Source organism: Erpetoichthys calabaricus, chromosome 2, assembly GCF_900747795.2.
Source record: "Erpetoichthys calabaricus chromosome 2, fErpCal1.3, whole genome shotgun sequence".
NCBI lineage: Eukaryota > Metazoa > Chordata > Cladistia > Polypteriformes > Polypteridae > Erpetoichthys > Erpetoichthys calabaricus.
Window position 1 is genome coordinate 210351788 of NC_041395.2, and position 21571 is coordinate 210373358.

Here is a 21571-nt window from a genome sequence, read left to right on the forward strand (position 1 = left end):
ATAAAAGACAGCAACACTCATAACAATGACAACACAATTACATTGACAAATCATGTTACTTTATTATTAAAATTTTTCCTTTTTTTTTTTTTTTCATAACTCTTTAACACACTACTTCGCCGCTGCGAAGCGCGGGTATTTTGCTAGTATATATATATATATCTTTATATATATATATATATATTATATATATATATTCTAGCAAAATACCCGCGCTTCACTTCAGAGAAGTAGTGTGTTAAAGAGGTTATGAAAAAGTAAAGGAAACATTTTAAAAGTAACGTAACATGATTGTCAATGTAATTGTGTTGTCATTGTATGAGTGTTTCTGTCATATATGTAGTATATATATTATATATATATATATAATATATATATATATATTACTATATATAATATAATTATATATATAATATACATGTATATATATATATACATTTATATTTTATATATATATATATATACTATATATAAATATACTGTATACTATATATATACATGTATATTTGTGTACATATATATATAATATACATGTATATATATATACATGTATATTTGTATATATATGTATATTTGTGTGTGTGTATATATATGTATATTTATTTATATAATATACACACATACATTAGGCACCATCTTAAACGACTTCATATCATAAAACTGTTGGTACAGTGCATCCAGAAAGTATTCACAGTGCAAAAATTTTCTTTTTGCGGCGCAACTGAGGGACTGCCCATAAATAAATTCGTGACGACACAATCTATGGACAATCGTCAATAAAAACAGTAGCGTTCGTATTTTCTCGTTCTATATTTGCTCCGCCTTCTACTATCCGTACAGTGAGCGAAATCTTCTAACAACGAGATTTTTTAAGTCTCACGAGATGTGTTTTTGACACTGCTGGTGTTGATATTATGATGAATGGTGAACAGCGAAAATTTTAACTTGCATTCAAAATAAATACATTCATTTACTCAACAATCTGATTAACCGTTATCTGTTTTTCCAACATAAAATATATTTTTTTAAACATCTTTTTAATCAACCAAAAGTTCAAAAACCCTAGCAATTTTAAATATTTTACAAAAGTTTTCGTGGCGCCCCTAGAAAATTCCATGGCGCACCGGTTGCTCGACAGTGTGTTACAGCCTTATTTCAAAATGGATTAAATTTATTTTTTTCCTCAGAATTCTACATAAAACACCCCATAATGACAACGTGAAAAAATGTTTACGTGAGGTTTTTGCAAATTTATTAAAAATAAAAAAACTGAGAAATCACATGTACATAAGTATTCACAGCCTTTGCTCAATACTTTGTCGGTGCACCTTTGGCAGCAATTACAGCCTAAAGTCTTTTTGAATATGATGCCACAAGCTTGGAACATCTATCCTTGGCCAGTTTCTGCCCATTCCTCTTTGCAGCACATCTCAAGCTCCATCAGGGTGGATGGGAAGCGTCGGTGCACAGCCATTTTAAGATCTCTCCAGAGATGTTCAGTCGGATTCAAGTCTGGACTCTGGCTGGGCCACTCCAGGACATTCACAGAGTTGTCCTGAAGCCACTCCTTTGATATCTTGGCTATGTGCTTAGGGTCATTGTCCTGCTGAAAGATGAACCGTCACCCCAGTCTGAGGTCAAGAGCGCTCTGGAGCAGGTTTTCATCCAGGATGTCTCTGTACATTGCTGCAGTCATCTTTCCCTTTATCCTGACTAGTCTCCCAGTCCCTGCCGCTGAAAAACATCCCCACAGCATGATGCTGCCACCACCATGCTTCACTGCAGGGATGGTATTGGCCTGGTGATGAGCGGAAGCCTGGCATTCACACCAAAGAGTTCAATCTTTGTCTCATCAGACCAGAGAATTTTCTTTCTCATGGTCTGAGAGTTCTTCAGGTGCCTTTTGGCAAACTCCAGGTGGGCTGCCATGTGCATTTTACTAAGGAGTGGCTTCCGTCTGGCCACTCTACCATACAGGCCTGATTGGTGGATTGCTGCAGAGATGGTTGTCCTTCTGGAAGGTTCTCCTCTCTCCACAGAGGACCTCTGGAGCTCTGACAGAGTGACCATTGGGTTCTTGGTCACCTCCCTAACTAAGGCCCTTCTCCTCTGATCGCTCAGTTTAGATGGCCGGCCAGCTCTAGGAAGAGTCCTGGTGGTTTTGAACTTCTTCCACTTAGGGATGATGGAGGCCACTGTGCTCATTGGGACCTTCAAAGCAGCAGAAATTTTTCTGTAACCTTCCCCAGATTTGTGCCTCGAGACAATCCTGTCTCGGAGGTCTATAGACAATTCCTTTGACTTTTGCTTGGATTGTGCTCTGACATGAACTGTCAACTGTGGGACCTTATATAGACAGGTGTGTGCCTTTCCAAATCATGTCCAATCAACTGAATTTACCACAGGTGGACTCTAATTAAACTGCAGAAACATCTCAAGGATGATCAGGGGAAACAGGATGCACCTGAGCTCAATTTTGAGCTTCATGGCAAAGGCTGTGAATACTTATGTACATGTGCTTTCTCAATTTTTTTATTTTTAATAAATTTGCAAAAATCTCAAGTAAACTTTTTTCTCGTTGTCATTATGGGGTGTTGTGTATAGAATTCTGAGGAAAAAATGAATTTAATCCATTTTGGAATAAGGCTGTAACATAACAAAATGTGGAAAAAGTGATGCGCTGTGAATACTTTCCGGATGCACTGTATTTGCGTAAAGATTTAGATCTCTAAATATCAAGTGAAAAGCCAGGCTTTTCTGTGTTACCTATTTGTATGCCTTCCATCTAATGGTCGGTGGGCATATCCTACAGAGGAAGAAATGAGGAAAATAAACTAAGAGCATTACCAAATTATTCAATGAATTACAGACATTTCCAAAAGACATACGTAATCAGTTAAGTAACTGACATTAAAATTATCTTTCTCTTTCCTGCAATATGATAGGTAGATATCTAGAGGTTTTTAGATTAAATTGTGCTCTGGGTATTAATTAATGTTACTGTTGACCATATTTCATATATTTGGATTGATGTTGCGTTTGTGATTTGCTAAATCAGGATCCTTGAAGTATTTATAAAGTAATGCATAATAAAATAAAGTATTTGTTTTTTTACTCTCTTCATGTTTGCAACCACTTCGCATCAGTAGGTTATATTATAGGATTACTGTTAGAGATTTTCAAAGCAGTTATTTTAAGATTCTTTGGTCATTGGGAAGTGTGTAAAAATGGTGATGTTAACTTTTTCCTTCTTCAACTAACAGTGATGGATTCCCCTGTAGAGGGAACCATGCTGGAGCAGGAAGTGGTAGAAGAGCTGGGAATCTCTATGGAAGAGCTGCGCAAATGGATTGATGAAGAAGTGGAAAAATGCGAGTACTTCAAAGAAAAAAAAGCACAGTTAACAGAACTAGAAAACTGGGTTGTACAGAAGGAGGCAGAAGCGGCCTCTGTTGAGAAACTTTTTGGAGATGCCTCACAGTAAGTACCACTATTTTTTTTTTTGTTTTTTTTTTGATGATGATCTTACCCTTGCCCTTTTAATTTATGCCTTCTTGGTAGAAATGCAGTTTGTTTAAATACTTTAGGTATACAAGAATGTTTCGTAGTAAGGAATTAACAGTATTATTTTTTATTTTTTATTTTTGGAATATTAACCCCTGAATACAGGAAAATTACATTAGTTAGATCAGTGATTTCATGGAAAGGAATCCTATTTCTTGTCGTTATCTTAGTGAAATTTGTGCATCTTCCAATATCCCCAAAAGATTGCCTTCTTAGTGTAAATTATCATGACTCAATGGTCCAGAGGGTATGTCTGAGTGGGTCTTGGCAATGGACCAGCATCCTGTCCTGGGCTAGTTTATTGCTTTGATCTCAGTGCTTACAGAGTTGGCTCAGGACTGCTGTGACCCTGAATTGGATTGAAGTATATTTGAGATTTTGTTTTATAATTATCATAAATCAGTTATTAGAACATAAGTACTATCATAATTGAGAAAAGACCATCCATTCCATCATGCTCATTTGTTTTACTAATAGGTAAGTTATCCATATACTCTTAACCAGGTACTCTTTAAAGTTGTGAAGGAGAAATACATACCATAGCAATTTGTTTCTAATTCCTACAACTTATTTTTTGGCTTCTGATTTGAACAATTTCATTAAATTTCCACTTGAGTATGTGAGTCACTATTTAAGTGAAAACATTCTACTGAATCGGTGTTTATCAATACCTTAGAACAATTTGAAGATCTCGATTAGGTCGACATGCTTCCATCTTTATTCAAGACTAAAGGTGTTTAATTCCTTTGTATTGTTAGAGTGAGATTCTCTTTAGTCCTACAGTATACTTGATTTCTCAACTCTGTACATCTTTTTGTACATTTTTTGAAAACTATATTATGGTTGAAACAAGCTCTGGACATTGATTCCACAAATACATAATCAAACAATGAAAACACAAGAAGAGCATTGGCAATTTTGAACAAACATCAGTGAAGACTGGTATTATAGTATTCCTCTCATGGAAAGGTAAAAGAATAAGCACCTGTGAAACAAGGAGCAATAAATAACAAGATGAAAGGAGAAGAAACACCAATTAAAAATAGCCCTAATAACACATGGCTCAGTGAACCATTATGAAATATGTGAAAACCAGAGCAGTGTGTTTCATTACCCAATACATGAAGTTAATTAATCCACTGGCCTTTCTACCAGCATCACAAAGCTCTTTCATGTCATTGTAAGGAGTTATATTTTAATGCCATCATTCTTCTAAAAGAAGTTCAAATACAATTCCTTTATTACATAAGGGAAGGTTGAAACACAAGGAGATTACCACTGGCAGACTATCACAAATCTAGCTGCAAATGGGAATAAAATAATAAAAGTTCAAGCATCAAGTTCCAAATCATCAGTCCTTTACCTGAGGAGAGTTAATGTGGGATCAAGATTATATTAAACTTTAGGGAAAGGCTGAGAAGTTTCTGGACAACTAACTAGTAATTGCAAGGGGATCTACAGGACCACCAGAAATGTAAAGGGATTGTAACAGTCTTTCCAGCCAAAAGAGAAATATTTGGATGAATTCAGCTAGTGTAACAAGTGTTAAGATATAGGGATGCTCTGGTCAGGTTTTTATAAGGCCGGTACCAATCACCAATTTCATGTTACTTGATTGGCCGATTCTGATACCGATTCAGGTTTTTTTTCTTTTTACCTTTATCCCTTTAAGAAACTTTTTACACTAATCTCCTTAATCTCTTGCATAGCCAGATGCATAGAAATCTTATGTTCTATATTAAAGTGTATACAATTCAAATATAGACCACAGGTGTTAATGGTTTTTTTATTAACAAAATGAAATTCTATAGGCTTATTGTTCACCATGAAATACTAAAATAAATAAAATTTCCTTAAAATGCATACATACTTTAATAAAATATTCACAAAAATATTTATCCATTTACAGTATATATGGTATAAAAGAAAATGCTTCTCATAATTACAAGCTGTCTTATTGTTTATTTTTTTCAGTAATGTAACTATCTGAAAAAAGGCTTAATTCAAAAAAAGTAGTTTTCACTATTTCTCTAACAACAAATATATATCTCACATGGTCAGTTAACTGATAATGACAATTAAACAACTTAAATGTAAATATACAATCACTTATAGGTTTCAGTCATTTTAAATCATTAATTGCATCTCTTATACTGTATATATTTCTCTTCTGGTTTGTCCTGTTCCCACTTCACAACTGGTCCCGCCCACACGCAGCCGACACAGCATTTCTCGATTCCTATTTGTCGTCTTCCATGTCATGCACTGTACTGGCCTGCTGAGCGTAATACATCCAACAAGTACTCGAGGTGCTGCCATAACGGTAAAGTAGCTTTACCACCCTTGCGGGAGCCACCTGTGTCTTTACAACAGCAGATAACTCAACCTCCTGGCCACTGACCATACTGTTTTAAAATACACGGGCAAATTTATCACTAAATCTCTCCACTATACGCTAACACGTCTACCTCTCCAGGATATGTTGTATGTTGTATGTTTTTGACACAGCGCAAGCTACTGAAGTACGCTTACAAATAAAGCAAATTCTGCATGCAGCGAAAATGTACTTCTCCAGCTAGATTCCATGCTCAGAACCATCAACCCCTTCGCTAAATCGTACAAACACATGCATGAAATCGCTCAGTCCAATCCAACAGCATCTGTACGAATGGTTTTCAAGGAAAACCCTAGGCAGGATTTACGACGATACAATGCCCCAACATGTCATACCGATGTTGCAGCGATTTTCGTCGGAGAAGATGGCGAAACACCCGCCGAAAGGGACATTTGCATCTATCCCATAGGCAACTCCTGTAACCAGATTTCCACGCTCAATATGAATTGCATTCTTATGGTTTAATAATAATAATAATAATAATAATTCATTACATTTATATAGCGCTTTTCTCAGTACTCAAAGCGCTATCCACACAGGGAGGAACCGGGAAGCGAACCCACAATCTTCCACAGTCTCCTTACTGCAAAGCAGTAGCACTACCACTGCGCCACCTGGTTTACCCACTTTTATTCCCTTACGGAGACATTGGCTGGCACAAAGATTTACAACATGTTCCCCATAAAAGAACCGCCAAGCAAATAAGGCTTACTCAATGCCAATTTTACGCATACAGATTAGCAATGAGGAATACATTTAGAATTTTGCACTCCAGCGGCAAACTATTCCAACAGTACGTCGTAGATGCGTATGTTAAAACAGAGTCTCAACTATCTCAGATTACATCAACAAGATCTGCGCATCGAACTATCAGACGCACTGCAAACGCCGAAAATAATGTTCGTGTAGGCAAAATGATCATATTACCATCCACATTTCCAGGAAGTCCAACAAAACTATCAGGATGCCATGGCCATAGTACGTAAATTCGGAAAGCCTGATTTATTTATCACTTTCACATGTAATCCTGCTTGGCCAGAAATTCTATATGCACACTGCGTCTTTCAAGAAGTATTTATTTCTTCTTGATTTCTGAATTCCTTTCTCACCGTTTTCCGTTCCTATTCTTACACCACCGTATGATACGGCGGGCGTCGGCTATTTACTATAATTATACAAGTGTTTTTTTATCTTCAATGAATAAAACTAGACATTCTTAATACTTGATGTGTAATTTTAAAATTTGGATTGCTATTTTAATTCTGTGCTGTTTGTTTCTTACCAAAACCTATGCTGTATCACACACCAACAAATAATAAACACAGTACAAATCTTTAAAAAAGCCTATTGTTTACTAAGCATAATTTATCTTTATTTAAATTTATTCTTATCTTTTCTTTTTCCATTAAAAGTTTAAGCTACTGAATTTTAAACAAGCACGCTTAATTTAAAGGACAAAATAAAGGTCTGAATTCCTTAAAGTACTTTTTCTTGCCGTTTGTCTAGTCGCACAGGACGTCTTCTCTATTTTTTTTTTTTAGTTTATTACACCACTTTCTCTAACATAAAGGCTGATGTACCAATTGCCTGCAATTTACTGATAAAATAAGTTACCACTTGCAGCTCTATGTTTACACTGCAGGAACCTGGCTGCAAAAGGGACAAAAACAAACAAAACGAAATGCACTGGCTCAGCCACCGTAATACCTTGCATAAAGGAGCATTACAACTAAATTACTGTAAAGATTAGAGATGCAGGGGCTGAAAAGATCAGATTTTGTGCGTCTTTTTTAGTGAAAATCAGCCAATTTTGATCCATGGCTGATTTGATCGGAGCATTCCTGTTAAGATATCCTATGCAGACCTTAGAGTGAGATTCAAATATATGTTTTAGAACTATGAGTGAATTTTTCAACCGTTGAGGCATAGAGCCATTGAAAAAGTCCCTTTCCTAGTACAGTATAATTGTAGATCTTATCCAAAAGAGAATTCAATACTTTAATTCCCTTAAGTCTAGAGTATGCACCAATAAACACTATTAACACTAGAATCCCTGAAGCTTACGATTTTTTTCGTTGTCCCTGAACTCCTTAAATTTTCCTGACATACTCTATGCCAAGAAGCTTGTTTCTTATCACTGTGCTAACAGCCCACTTTTGTTTGCAAATGTGTGGTTAAGCAGAAGGCAACCTGCTACAACCCCCCAACCCCCCATTCAGTCAGATGAAGGGATCTCCCTGCTGAAATCCTCAAAGCTGAAGTCTGTGTTGAAGTGTTGTATCTTTTGATGCATTTGTAAGGAATTATATAGGTAAAAAAATATTTAATTTGAAATGCATATTTTTCATGTTTGTTCAGTGTGTACTGATCTGTGAAAATATAGAATGACAGAGGAAATGCGAGGCAAGAAGTGCTGAAGACATGGTTAAAATAGAAAATGTTTTTGTATGTTACAGTAATAGCAACATAATTTGGCGTGAAGTGTAGGATGTGTGAAGCCCAAATATCCAAGAAGCACTTTCACAAAAGATGAAACAAAACAAGTATGCTTTTATTCAAGAAAAAAACGGAAGGAAAAGAAATTGCTCAATTGACATGTTGCTGAAGCCCAACTATCAATCAGTTTAAAATAATAGATGTTCGCATACATGTGTGTTTGCACATTTCATTTTCAACCAGTTGTCACAGTGGTAACTTTGCTCGTCACAGCTGTGCGCAGATGGCGCAGTGGATGAGTTACCATGTAGTAATGGCAAGTTATAGGTTCAAATACCATGTTTTTTCTGTATTTAGTGCTTTGAGTAGTGAGCTGCTATTCTTATTATCATTATCATATAACAGTCATACATTTGATGTGAGTCTGTAACATCCTGTGTAAATTTATGGTACTTGTAAAAGATGATACTTTTCCTCGCACATGGACATTCAAATCAACATATCATTTAAACGATTTTTTTTTCAGTTTTATTCTTGGATTCTTGAATAAAAAATCTTTCAAATGACATGTTGATGTGAATGTCCATGTGCGAGGAAAAATAACATCCACCATAGACAACTACGATGTCTGTTTGCTCAACAAGACACCAAGAATAATTGATTGAGCTGCATTTGTTTGTCTGCTTTTGTCCCTTCAGCGCTACCTTTTATAAGAATTCTAAATTTACACTGGCTGTTACAGACTCAAATCAAATGTATGTTTTTATTGCATAGTAGTAACAATAATAGTAGCTTGCTACTCAAAACGGTAAATGCGAGGAAGACCGGAGAATTGAACCTGCAACCACTTGATTATGAGGGCAGCATTCCTTACCTCTGCACTAGCCAAGTGGATATGTCTACTTTGTATCAATTAATAGTTGGTCTTCAGTTGTTGCAAATTGCCAGTAACATGTAAATTGAACAATTTCTTTTTCTTCGCTTATATTCTTGAATAAAAGCGCACGTTTTGTTATACCTTTTGGAAAGTGTTTATTTGATATTTGGACTTAAGTTTTCACACATTATACACTTTACATCAACATTTTGTCAATTATTACTAAAACATGAAAAAAGTTTCTGTTTTAGTTATGTGTTCATCATAACTAAAGAAATTTTATGGGAATACAAACATTTCTTGCCTCGCATTTCCTGTCATCCTACATTTACACAGATCATTGTACACACAGAACACACATGAAATGTATGTATTCCAAATAATGATATATTATTTACCCTATGCAATTCCAATTCCCAGATAAACAGACTTCAGCTCTGAGAAATTTGCATCTGACTTGACTTCAGCTGCCTTGGTGGGGGATGGGCTGTTTGCTGCCAGTGCTGATTGGCACAATTTCAAAACAAAAATGCTGATGACAAGGTGTGATGGAATTTAAGATGGCCTGGCATTACAAATATTTTCTTAGGCTTCGGGGATTCTAGTGTTAAAAAGTAAATGAAAATGTGGAGTTGGTTTTTAGTATGTAAGAGGGAAAGAGAATTGATGCAGCTCTGTACAGGAATGTATTTCTAGAGTTCTTTTCATGTATATTAATCTGCTTATAGAAGCAAAGAATAAAGGGTGTTACCATAGTAAAAGTGGGCCAGTGTGGTCAGATCATTATGTAATCATGTGTAAATTTAAGACAGGCATCAGGTGATGATACCTACCCTAGCTACGGGGATAGCTAAGGGGAGCAATTTTATGGGAATAGAAACAATTCATACTTTTGCAAACAGTACCTCTGTATGAAAATTGCTGAACAAGTTGTGAATAATGGGAAAGAAGGTGGGTAATGGCTAAATTGAGTCAGACAAAGCATGTCCATGAGGTCTGAATACTGACTGACACAGAAGCTCTGTGTGAACCCAATCTGTAGCATTAGTAGTGACTAGGAATGTCACTATTCTATCCCTGAACGCCATGTTATCAAGGCTTCTTTCCTAAGACCCAGTCCGTACGGAGTGTACATTGCCTCGCTGGTTGTAGTGAATGTAGACAGATGGCTTTGTTCACTAAGAAAGTTAAAGTCTGAGGATCCATATACTTTAATGTAGGTGTCTGGCAAGAAGTCATACGAAGTATCACGATGTGATAACCTTTGACAACTTGAAGATATAAAATACAATATGGCTGGAGGCCTTTTAAGCTAAGACTAAAGCAGCGCCAGTAGCAAAGGGGACATACCAATATGTATCAAATTTTAAAGGGGAGGGTAGGAATATACCAAAACTGTCTAATAATAATATTAACACAGGCTGCTGCAGCAGCACACTCCGTCTGGTATCATCCGATACCACTGTTAACCTTGAATGTTAATATTATAATTTTCAGTAACAAGTTTATAACATAGAAGGAATCTATCCTTGGGAACCCGAAAAGCAAGAGAAACAACCACAAACAATAATAATCATTTAATGAGTTCTCAGATTCAATAAAGTCACTAGTTAATCTTCTTGTAAACTGAAGATGGTGCAGATTAGTGCAACCTTTGAAGGTTTAAGTTACATTGCCAGCAGTAGGATTGGATTGGTCTCTCTGTTGAAGTAACAGGACAATCTCAATGACTGGCCTAGAGAAGGTCTTAACAGACCCCTCTCTGTCAGTCTTTACTTTAACTTTGCGGACCCTTCCGTCATCACTGGGAATGGTTTTTATGATTTAGACCCATGGGCTAATTGATCAGATGAGCTTGGTGATCCTTCAGTAAGACCAAATCTCCTTCTTGTAGGTTAGGCACTCATACTTGCCATCTTCTGCAGTCTTGTAGAAGGTTTGTATACTCCTTTCTCCATCTTTTCTAGAAACAATTGGCAAGGTTTTGTCAAGTCTCCAATGGGTTTTCTGAAGGTAGTGGCTGTCACAGACTCCACGTGGAGTTGGAACCATCCTAATTTTAGTGTGTCAAAAGGGAAGCTGGGGTCAGAATAAGTGGTGACTCTGGATCTGAAGAAATTGGGCTTAAGAGTCTTGAGTTAATTATAGGTATCACTTCAGCAAGGAAAGTGGTTAACACCTTGTGAGTCAAGTGAGTAGGGTTCACATCAATTGACATGGAAACCAGCATCTGTCTTGCCATTCCAATCATCCCGTACCATGCTCCATCCATATGTGAAGAATGTGGTGGATTAAACTTTCATTCACAACCATGATTTTGCAAGTGGTTCTCAATACGCATGGTGTCAACAGTCAAACTGTAATTCTTTTCTTGCTCCAACAAAATTTGTGCCATAATCTGACCTTAAAACCTTCAGTGGACCTCTGATGCCAAAAAACCTTTGGAGAGCATTAATTAAGCTTGGGGTGTCCATCGATACAGTCACTTAAGTGTGCATAGCTTGTACACTTAAACAATTGAACATTACTGCCCAAGTTTTATTATTAGCTTTACCTCCATGAGTCTTTCATGCAGCAACTGTCCATGGTCCAAAACCATCAAGCCAAGCAAAAGAAAAAAAGGGCACTTCTGTGCTCAGCCTATCGACTGTTAGGGCAGCCATTTGTTGATGTTGTTGCCTGCCCCTTAGTTTCTTGCACTTGAAACACCTTTGTATGAAGTTTATTTATTTATTTATTTATTTTTGCTCCAATGATCTACAATCCTGACACACTAAGTGCACCTTCAGTGAGGTGTCTAATCCTGGTGAGAAACTCTCTCATGATGATTCTGAATAAGCAAGGTGCCAGGTGGTGTTTATTTGGAATTAAAGGGTTCTGCTTCCTCCCAAGTTATCTTGCTCTGTTCAAACAACCACCCACTCTCCGCATGCCAGGGTCATCTATCATGGGGCTGAGGGAAACGCGGTTTGGGATGGTGAAAGTAGCCAATCCAAGAGCGTTATTCATTTCTCCTTGCTGCTGATTGACTGCTACCATGTGATGCGTCTCCTGGTGAGTGGGTTTACCACCGCTGAGGAAACGCGGTTTGGGATGATGAAAGTAGCCAATCCAAGAGCATTATTCATTTCTCCTTGCTGATGATTGGCTGCTGCTTTGTGACGCGTCTCCAGGTGAGTGGGTTTACCACTGCGGTTTGGGATGGTGAAAGTAGCTAATCCGAGAGTGTTATTCATTTCTTCTTGCTGATGATTGACTGCTGCTTTGTGACACGTCTCCAGCTGAGTGTCCTCATGTTTTCCATTTTGTTATTGTTTTGTTATTTTTAAACGCACACGATGTCGTTGAATCACTCTGTACCTTCTAAGGCTTCTGGAACTGAGCCTAAGCGCCAGAAGAAGTTTAAAACACTCCAGGAGAAGAACTACTGGATTTGCTCCGGGAACTAAAATGTAATGCTGCAGTAGCGCACCACTATGTCATTAATGAAAGCACTGTATGCTACATAAAGAAGAACGAAGTAGCGATCTGGAGTATCATATCTGTAAGTTTCTGTGATAGTGCCAAAAAGGTAACGGCCGTAAGGAATAAAAATATCATCAGGATGGAATCTCCCTTTCTCTGTGGATCACCGACTGCAGGAAGAACATCCCCTTGGACGGTAACATCATCCGTGAGAAAGCACGGAAATTGTACCAGCAGTTTGCTACAGGAGACAATGTAGCAACTTCCTATCACAATGTTCCTGAAACCAATAAAGAAAAACCAGCGCAAAACCCCACCAGAAGAAGACCCGTACAAAGATACGACGACTCCTGAAGAAGAGGCGCCACCCGAGGAGTTTTATATCCTGTGCATTGTAGTGAACAGCTACTTCATCATCATCATCAATATCATTCATCATTGGTGAGTACCCATATATGTTACTGTATTTTAATTAAATGAAATTATTATGTATTTACTCTACTTATAACAAAGAAAATGACAGCGCATACTAAAGAAAACGCGCCCTGCATGAATTACAGTACGTATAGCGGTAACATCGGTATTTTACATTTTAGCACCGCGGGAGATATAGCAGTACAGTACTGTGCAGTAGACGGGTTTACGTTTACATTCTGTTTTTAGGTAATGTATTGAGGTAATTTTTTCGGTAATGTATTAATGTATTAAGTTGAGTTTGCAACGAAATTAAAGTGCTTTGGGGGCATACTGTATTTAGGATTAAAACTATAAAAATAGGCATTTAAAAGGCATTTTTTAACCACATCCAAAAGTCGTGGTTTTTCACAATTCGCGGGTGCTCTAGGAACGTAACCCCTGCGAATTCTGGGGCTGTACTGTATATAGATAGATAGATAGATATATATATCTTCATGAACTACCTGATTTATATTAGCATGTGCACATTCTAAATTTATTCTCTGGCAATTTCTGTCCAGTAACTAAAAAAATACTACTTAAAATCCATATTAAATATAAAAATTCAATCATGATTATTTATGTTGTGTTGAATTAGTGAATTCCAAGATAATTCAGGATATTTCTATTTAAACAAATGCTCTAAAGTTGTTTTTTCAATAACATGCTTTTAAACTTGGAGTTGTCAGTGAACCACTGTATTAGCTACTGTAAGATTTTATATTTGCATTATTAGCTAGTTAAAAATATTTCTAAACAGTAATATTTAATGGATAAATCAAATTAACTCAAATTCCAAATGTCAAACCCATAATACTTAAAGTTTTAAATCTCTCTCTTATTATTTTTTAAAAACATTGTAACTTTAAAGCGTCAATTATAAATCAAACTTTTCAGTTTTCTACATTAGCTCTGTTTTTCAGAACTCCTGTTTAAACAGCCTTTGTTTTGCTGTTTTCAAGCTTTCTAACGTGAGTAATCACACTTCATTATCTCTTATGTCTCTTATCCAGGATTAGAAAATTACTGAGGCTATTGTTACCTCTACTCAGCATATTTATAACTATGAGGCAGCATTACATTCTTCAATGTTGTATTCGAATACATGTGTGTGATCTCAAGATTCAGTTCAAGAGTATTTATTGTCATTTCATCCATATACAGTAGTACAGCATACAGTGAAGCGAAACAACGTTCCTCCAGGACCATGGTGCTACATAAAAACACTGGACAGTGACAAATCCACAACAAATAACATAAAGACACATAATATATAACAAGGTGCATGTGAGTCAATGTGCTAACATGTGCAACACTGCAGAACAGAACACATATATCAGACCAGTCCATGAGTGTTCAGGAGTCTGACTGCTTGGCGAAAGACACTGTTACACATTCTGGTGGTAAGGGCCCGAATGCTTCGGTACCCTTTTCTCAATGGCAGGAGTTTAAACAGTGAGTGTGAAGGGGTGTGTTGGATCATTAACAATGCTGGTGGCTTTGCAGGTGCAGCGTGTGGTGTAAATATCCATGATGGAGGAAAGAGAGACACCGATGCTCTTCTCAGCTGTTTTCACTATCTGTTGTAGGGCTTTGCAATCCCTGACCATGCAATTTCCAAACCAGACAGTGATGCAGTTGCTCATGGTGCTCTCTATGGTTCCTCTATAGAATGTTGTTAGAATAGCTAGTGGAAGATGGGCTTTTCTCAGCCTACGGAGGAAGTAGAGTAGAGCCGCTGCTGGGCTTTCTTGGCTAAAGAGCTGGTGTTGTGGGACCAGGTGAGGTTCTCTGCCAGGTGAACACCCAGGAATTTGGTGCTATTGATGACCTCCATGGTTGAGCTGTCAATGTTCAGTGGCAGATGGAACTCTTAGTCTTCCTAAAGTCAACAATCATCTCCTTTGTTTCACTTATGGGTTTACACTAATGAACATTATTTTGTTCTGTCAATAGCCAAACAAATGACACATTTAGTATTTGCAGATTCGTATTTAGCAATGAAGTATGCTGCGTTGCTTGTCCTACTGTATGTTTCTGCGATTATGCATCTCTGTTAACATAGTACATGTCTTTTATAGGGAGATGTCCCTTGTCCTTTTAAAAAGTGTTAAAACACTAGATACATTTTATTTTGGTATTAAGTTCAGTTGCTCGTGTCATTACTGATGTTGACAAGCCAAATATCCACTTTGTTTGAACCTTGCCTCAGTGTTTACTGTCACTAGCGCTGCCAGTCTTCCCACATCCCACAGTCCTATATGCGGAACTGTGGATATGTGCGTGTACCAAAGAAAAACCATTACTCTAAACTGTATTTGCGCAGTACCAACTTTCTGAGTACTATCGATAATGTAAAAAGGCCATTATGCTTTTGGAACTTTGGTATAGAATTAGTGCTTAAGTATTGTTTTTTTGAGACCTCCCCAGTAGCAACTAGTGTTGTCAGAAATACTGATTTATCGGTCATCTTGATTCTGAAATTTTGTCACAGTACCAATATATGTTTTGTTTAGTATCAATCCAGTCCATATCAGATGCACATTAATGTTCACTTGTTCATTTTACTGCAAGTTCAGATCCATAGACTACAGCACACACACACACACACACACACTCACACACACACCCAGCTCCCCATATGCAGCGGTAGCCCCGCATTCTGTTTTTCAGTGTGTGTTTGTTCAAAATTAGCTTTCGACTTTTAATATATGACAAACAAAACTGCAGTATAGCTGTCAAATTAGCTTACAGTAATAACGTATAATTTTGAATAGATATAAACCTAACTTAATTCAGGGTTAGGGATATTAAAATCCAAGAAATTTGGTAAATGTTTTGTATAATGAGTTGGGAAACTGTAAAAATGTACATGTAATTTTAAACTTACTAATGTCAAAATGACATCAACTCAAAATAGGCAGATTTAATATTTGTCTAATTGTCGAATTCTGCTAAGTTCTGGATGGTCACATGAACTGCACTGTGCTTCCGGATGTTTGCTAGCATGACACATAGTCTCTGAAATTATTTCATGACTGTTTTTTTCTGATGTAGGTGGTTTATGCTTAGATGCTGGGAGCTGTGGTTTAAAACATACAGCATCCATTTTCTCTTCTTCTATTACAGTCTCTTTTTTTCTGGTTTTGCCCGGAAGTGGAGATTGATTCAGCATGTTAAATAAGAAAATTAAAATACCTTATGTCTTCTGTCTCCTGGGCATGAAACCAACCTGATCCATAAATTATAGAGAAGCCACACATTAATGCAGCACTTCATAGGGACAGAAATAAAGAGGGAAGATGCCAAATATATATGCCAGATAATTTGCCCTTTTCTGAGTTTTTAGTTGGTGAGCCATTGTGTTAACCTTGGGTAAGGAAAGTCATAAATTGGAAGTGCGTCTCTACCTTAGCAGTCATGCAGCTTCAGATGTATAGTTTGTAACAGCTTAGTCAATGTCTATGCTAATTCAAAGGAAAGCCTACTTTTGTGCAGGGATAGCATTCTTGTCAAGTAAGGTGAGGTGTGGAACAAATTCCTTTGAGGTGTGGAACAGATTTCTTTCTTTTATATATTACTGCTAGGGAAAAGCAAATGAGAGACAATATGGTCTGATAGTCTTGGTAGCAACTTCCATAAACTTCTCTTTGATATCAAATCCTGCAGCCTGAAATAGTAAAGGGTGATACTGATAAAGTTCATTATTACAATATTTACCCAATATTCCACAGTATTTATCGATGTTTAAAAATATGTTAATAAAGATTATAATTATATGCCTCTAAAGTACCAGTACCAAATGTATTACACAGTATTTCAACATTTAACCATACATAAAAACTATTTACAGAAAGACATTTTGCTATTATTTACTTTAAGTATTATGAACTTTCAAAATGATCTTAATATCTTTGTTGTAAAAGCATTAATCAAATGATATATTTGTTACTGAACACTGAAAACTTAAACAAATTTCTAGCTGTTCACAAAGTTTGTGTTCTTGTGCACATATGTGCTGTGTGTTTTTATTAATGTCCTTAGCATTACATTTTTTATCTAAAAGCATGTTGTGTTTTATGACTTGGAAAAATTACATTTTTATCAAATCTAATTTTCCTACTGAAAAATGTGCAAAACATTAAAAGTAGAGCCAGAAGTGTAGAAATTATTAATAATAATAATACTACTACTTACTTTCGGATTTACCAGAATTAATTTTGGTTTCACTGTCTGTTTCAATTTCACTGCTTGATAACCTTATCATCACTTATTTTACCATTATTAGGTTAGGAGAAGTCTGGTCTACACTGTTGCGCGGGTAATGCCTGTGCCGTTGCCTGAGTAACTCTTGGCACCAATGCTGTTGGCACAATTATTATATTTAATTAACAGCATTACAGGGAGCTATATACTTTCTTACCAAATATACTTTATTCTTTATACATGCAGTACCATAGGACCTTCATTCTGTAGGGAACCACTTAAAAAAATTGTTAATGTGAAATTGTTAAATGGTGGAGTTGAAAAATAAAAAAAGTGTGTATTGTTTTATTTTTAAAATGAAGATAGTTTGGTACAACACACTTACTAAAAAATTGTTAGTATTGTTTCAGTTTTTTTTTATAAATCATGTGCAAATAATTATAAAAATTAAATATAGCACAAACATTCATTTTTTTTCCCCAAAAACAAATGTTACTTCTAAAATACCAGCCATCACCATTACTCACCACTCAAAAATGTTAATGGCTTCTTTTAATATTTTTATTTTATTAATTTTCATTGTAATCATTCCATACAAACAGATCAATTTATAACCCAACAAATTTGAAGACAAATCAAACCCCACCCCTGAGAAGGAGAGCTTAGCTAAAGGAAAATTGCTTTAAGCTTTTTAATAAGGCAACATTAGACAAAAGAAGGGGAGAAGTAAATATCTATATAAATAAGAGATGGAGAAGGGAGTTAAATGCAATAATAGTTAATTCTCTTATTCTAAAATAATATTGATTAAATCCTGCCAAGTTTTGAAAAAATTTTGTACAGATTCTCTAACTGAAAATTTGATTTTTTCCAATTTCAAATAATATAAAACATCAGTTTCCCACTGACTTATAAGAGGAGAATTAGGATTCTTCCAATTTAACAAAATAAGTCTGCGTGCCAAGAGTGTAGTGAATGCAATCACCGTTTGTTTGTCCTTCTCCAATTCAAGTCCATCTGGAAGGACACCAAACACAGCTGTTAGTGGGTTAGGAGGGATTGTGATACTAAGGCTGTCTGAGAGGCACTTAACAATTTTTGTCCAAAATGATGTTAGTTTGGTGCAGGCCCAGAACATGTGACCCAGTGAGGCAGGAGCTTGGTTGCAGCGCTCGCAGGTTGGATCCTGGCCTGGAAACATTTTTGGACAGTTTTAAGCGAGACAGATGAGCTCGATATATAATTTTTAGTTGAATAATTCTATGCTTTGCGCATATAGAACTCGAGTGAATTCTCTGCTTTGCTACCTTCCACTCCTTTTCTGATATATTGATTAAGAGATCTTCTTCCCAATGTCCTCTTGGATCTTTGAAAGGTAGGGACTCTAATAAGATTTTATATATTGCGGAAATAGTGTTTGTTTCCTCGGAATTGAGCAGTATTTTTTCCAGCATTGTGGAGGGTGCAAGGTGGGGGAAATCGGGCAATTTCTGTTTAACAAAATTTCTAATTTGAAGATAGTAAAAGAAATGTGTAGCTGGGAGGTTAAATTTTGAACGTAATTGTTCAAAAGATGTAAATATGTTGTCTATATAAAGATCTCTGAGCATTTTAATCCCAAAACTTTTCCAGGTATTAAAAACTGGATATACTTGCGAAGGTTGAAAGAGGTGGTTCCCTTGCAGAGGTGCCACTGATAAAAGATTTTCCATCTTAAAATGCTTCCTAATTTGGTTCCATATTCTGAGTGAGTAAAGCACAATTGGGTTATTAGTATATTTGCGATAACTTTCATTTATTGGAGAGCAGAGCAGGGAATATAAAGAAGTACTACAGGATTTTACTTCTATTGCAGACCAAGCCTGTGTATGTGCATTTATTTGTGTCCAGGTTTTTATGGCTTGTATGTTTGCTGCCCAGTAATAAAACTGAAAATTAGGTAAAGCCATGCCACCTTCTGCCTGAGGTCTTTGTAGGGTCGCTCTTCGGATACGTGGGTGTTTTGAGTTCCAAATGAATGAGGTTATTATTGAATCTAACTGTTTAAAAAACGATTTATTGATATATATTGAAATGTTTTGAAATAAAAAGAGAAGTTTAGGAAGGATATTCATCTTAACGATGTTAATTCTTCCGGCTAGAGTGAGATGAAGGGTTGACCATCTATGCAAGTCTTGCTTAATTTTTTCCATACAGACGCCAAAATTTTGTTGATAAAGAGCTTTATGTTTACTTGTGATATTTACCCCTAGGTATTTAAACTGATCTGCTATGGTAAAAGGTAGGGTGTCTAATTTATTATTATATGCTTGTGAGTTCACTGGAAAGAGTATACTTTTATTCAGATTAATTCTAAGACCAGATATCTTTTTGAAATTCTGTTAGTGCTGTTAAAACAGCAGGGACAGTGTTTTCTGGGTCCGATATATATAAGACCATATCATCTGCATATAAAGAAATTTTCTGTTCCAGTCCTTCTCTGACAATCCCCTTTATCTGATGAGAATTTCGGCAGTGAACCGCCAGTGGTTCAATAGCGATTGCAAACAACAGTGGCCACAAGGGACATCCTTGTCTGGTACCACGTTCTAGTTTAAAGTAGTCTGAGCAAATTTTATTAATACAAACTGAAGCTTCTGGACTGGTATACAGTAGTTTAATCCAAGCACAAATATTCGGGCCAAACCCAAATTTCTCCAATGCAGTGAAAAGGTAATTCCATTCGATCATGTCAAATGCCTTTTCTGCGTCTAATGATAGTAATATCTCTGGGGTGTTTGATTTTGCTGGTGAATATATAACATTAAACAAGCGTCGGAGATTTGAAGATAGATGTCGGCCTTTAATAAATCCAGTTTGATCTTGTGATATTACCGAGGGCAGCACTTTCTCCATCCTTCTAGCTAGGATTTTTGAGAGTATCTTAACATCATTATTCAGGAGTGAAATTGGTCTATATGATGCACATTGTAACAAGTCCTTATTTTGTTTAGGAAAGACGGTGATTAATGCTTGTCGAAATGTTTGAGGTAGTATTTGGTGGTCTTTAGCTTCTGTAAATATTACCAATAAGAGTGGAGCTAGCTGAGTGGAGAATTTCTTATAAAACTCTACGGGGTAACCATCAGGGCCTGATGATTTCCCGCTTTGTAGTGACTTTATAGCGTCTAGTAATTCTGTTAGCGTTAGAGGTTTATCTAGTTCCTCAGCACTTAAAGCATCTATTTGTGGTATTTGTGAATTATCCAGAAATGCATTAGATTGCGTGTTGTCTTCTTTGGGCTCAGTGGAATATAAAGACTTATAGTAATCTCTAAATATGTGCATTATTTTATTATGGTCGATGATTTCTTCTCCATTCTTGTTGGTGATTACTGGTATTGCATTGTGAACTTCTTGTTTATGAATTTGTTGAGCTAAAAGCTTATTAGCTTTTTCTCCGTGTTCATAGTAATGCTGTCTAGACTTATAAATAAGTTGTTCAGTTTCTTTAGTTGTTAAGATGTTAAGTTCTGTATGCAGGGCCTGCCTTTTCCTGTGAAGAGCTTCACTTGGACGCCTGGCTTGTTCTTCATCTATTCTAGTAATTTCATTTCTTAGCTCTGACACTTTCTTGGTTTCTAATTTATTTCTATGGGAAAGATATGAAATAATCTGGCCTCTTAGGAAGGCCTTTAGAGTTTCCCAGAGTGTTCCTGCAGAAACCTCTGTAGACGTGTTTGTCTCTAGGAAGAAGCTGATTTGTTTGGATATAAATTCTGTGCAGTTCTCGTCTGCCAATAAAAGAGGGTTAAGATGCCATCTGCGAGGTGAGTACGAGGGGCTTATTGATTTTAGCTCCAAGACTAGAGGGGCATGGTCAGAGATAACAATTGTGTCATATTTGCATGATTTAATTGTAGGCAGGAAATTATTATCTATAAAAAAATAATCAATTCTTGAGTAGCTATAATGCACTGGTGAGTAGAACGAATATGTTCTTGAGTTTGGGTTAAGAAACCTCCAGGGGTCTGATAAGTTGTGATCATTTAAAAACTGTGTAATTATCTTTGCAGTATTAGATGTCGTCCCCCCTGTCACAATGGCTTCTTTTAACTGAATTTGCTTCTAATAACCTGCTGGATGTGGACCTGCATTATGGTGTAAACCGGTAATTAATGGTACAGTATCTA

General features: G+C 36.4%; 1 protein-coding gene across 1 annotated transcript in view; it reads left to right on the forward strand.

Moving 5' to 3' along the window:
* Positions 1-21571, forward strand: part of setdb1a (SET domain bifurcated histone lysine methyltransferase 1a) — a 222653-nt gene that overhangs the window by 22835 nt on the left and 178247 nt on the right. Inside the window, 1 exon segment of the mRNA XM_051922587.1 lies at positions 3264-3480. Coding sequence (XP_051778547.1) covers positions 3266-3480 — 215 coding nt within the window. The 5' untranslated portion in view covers positions 3264-3265.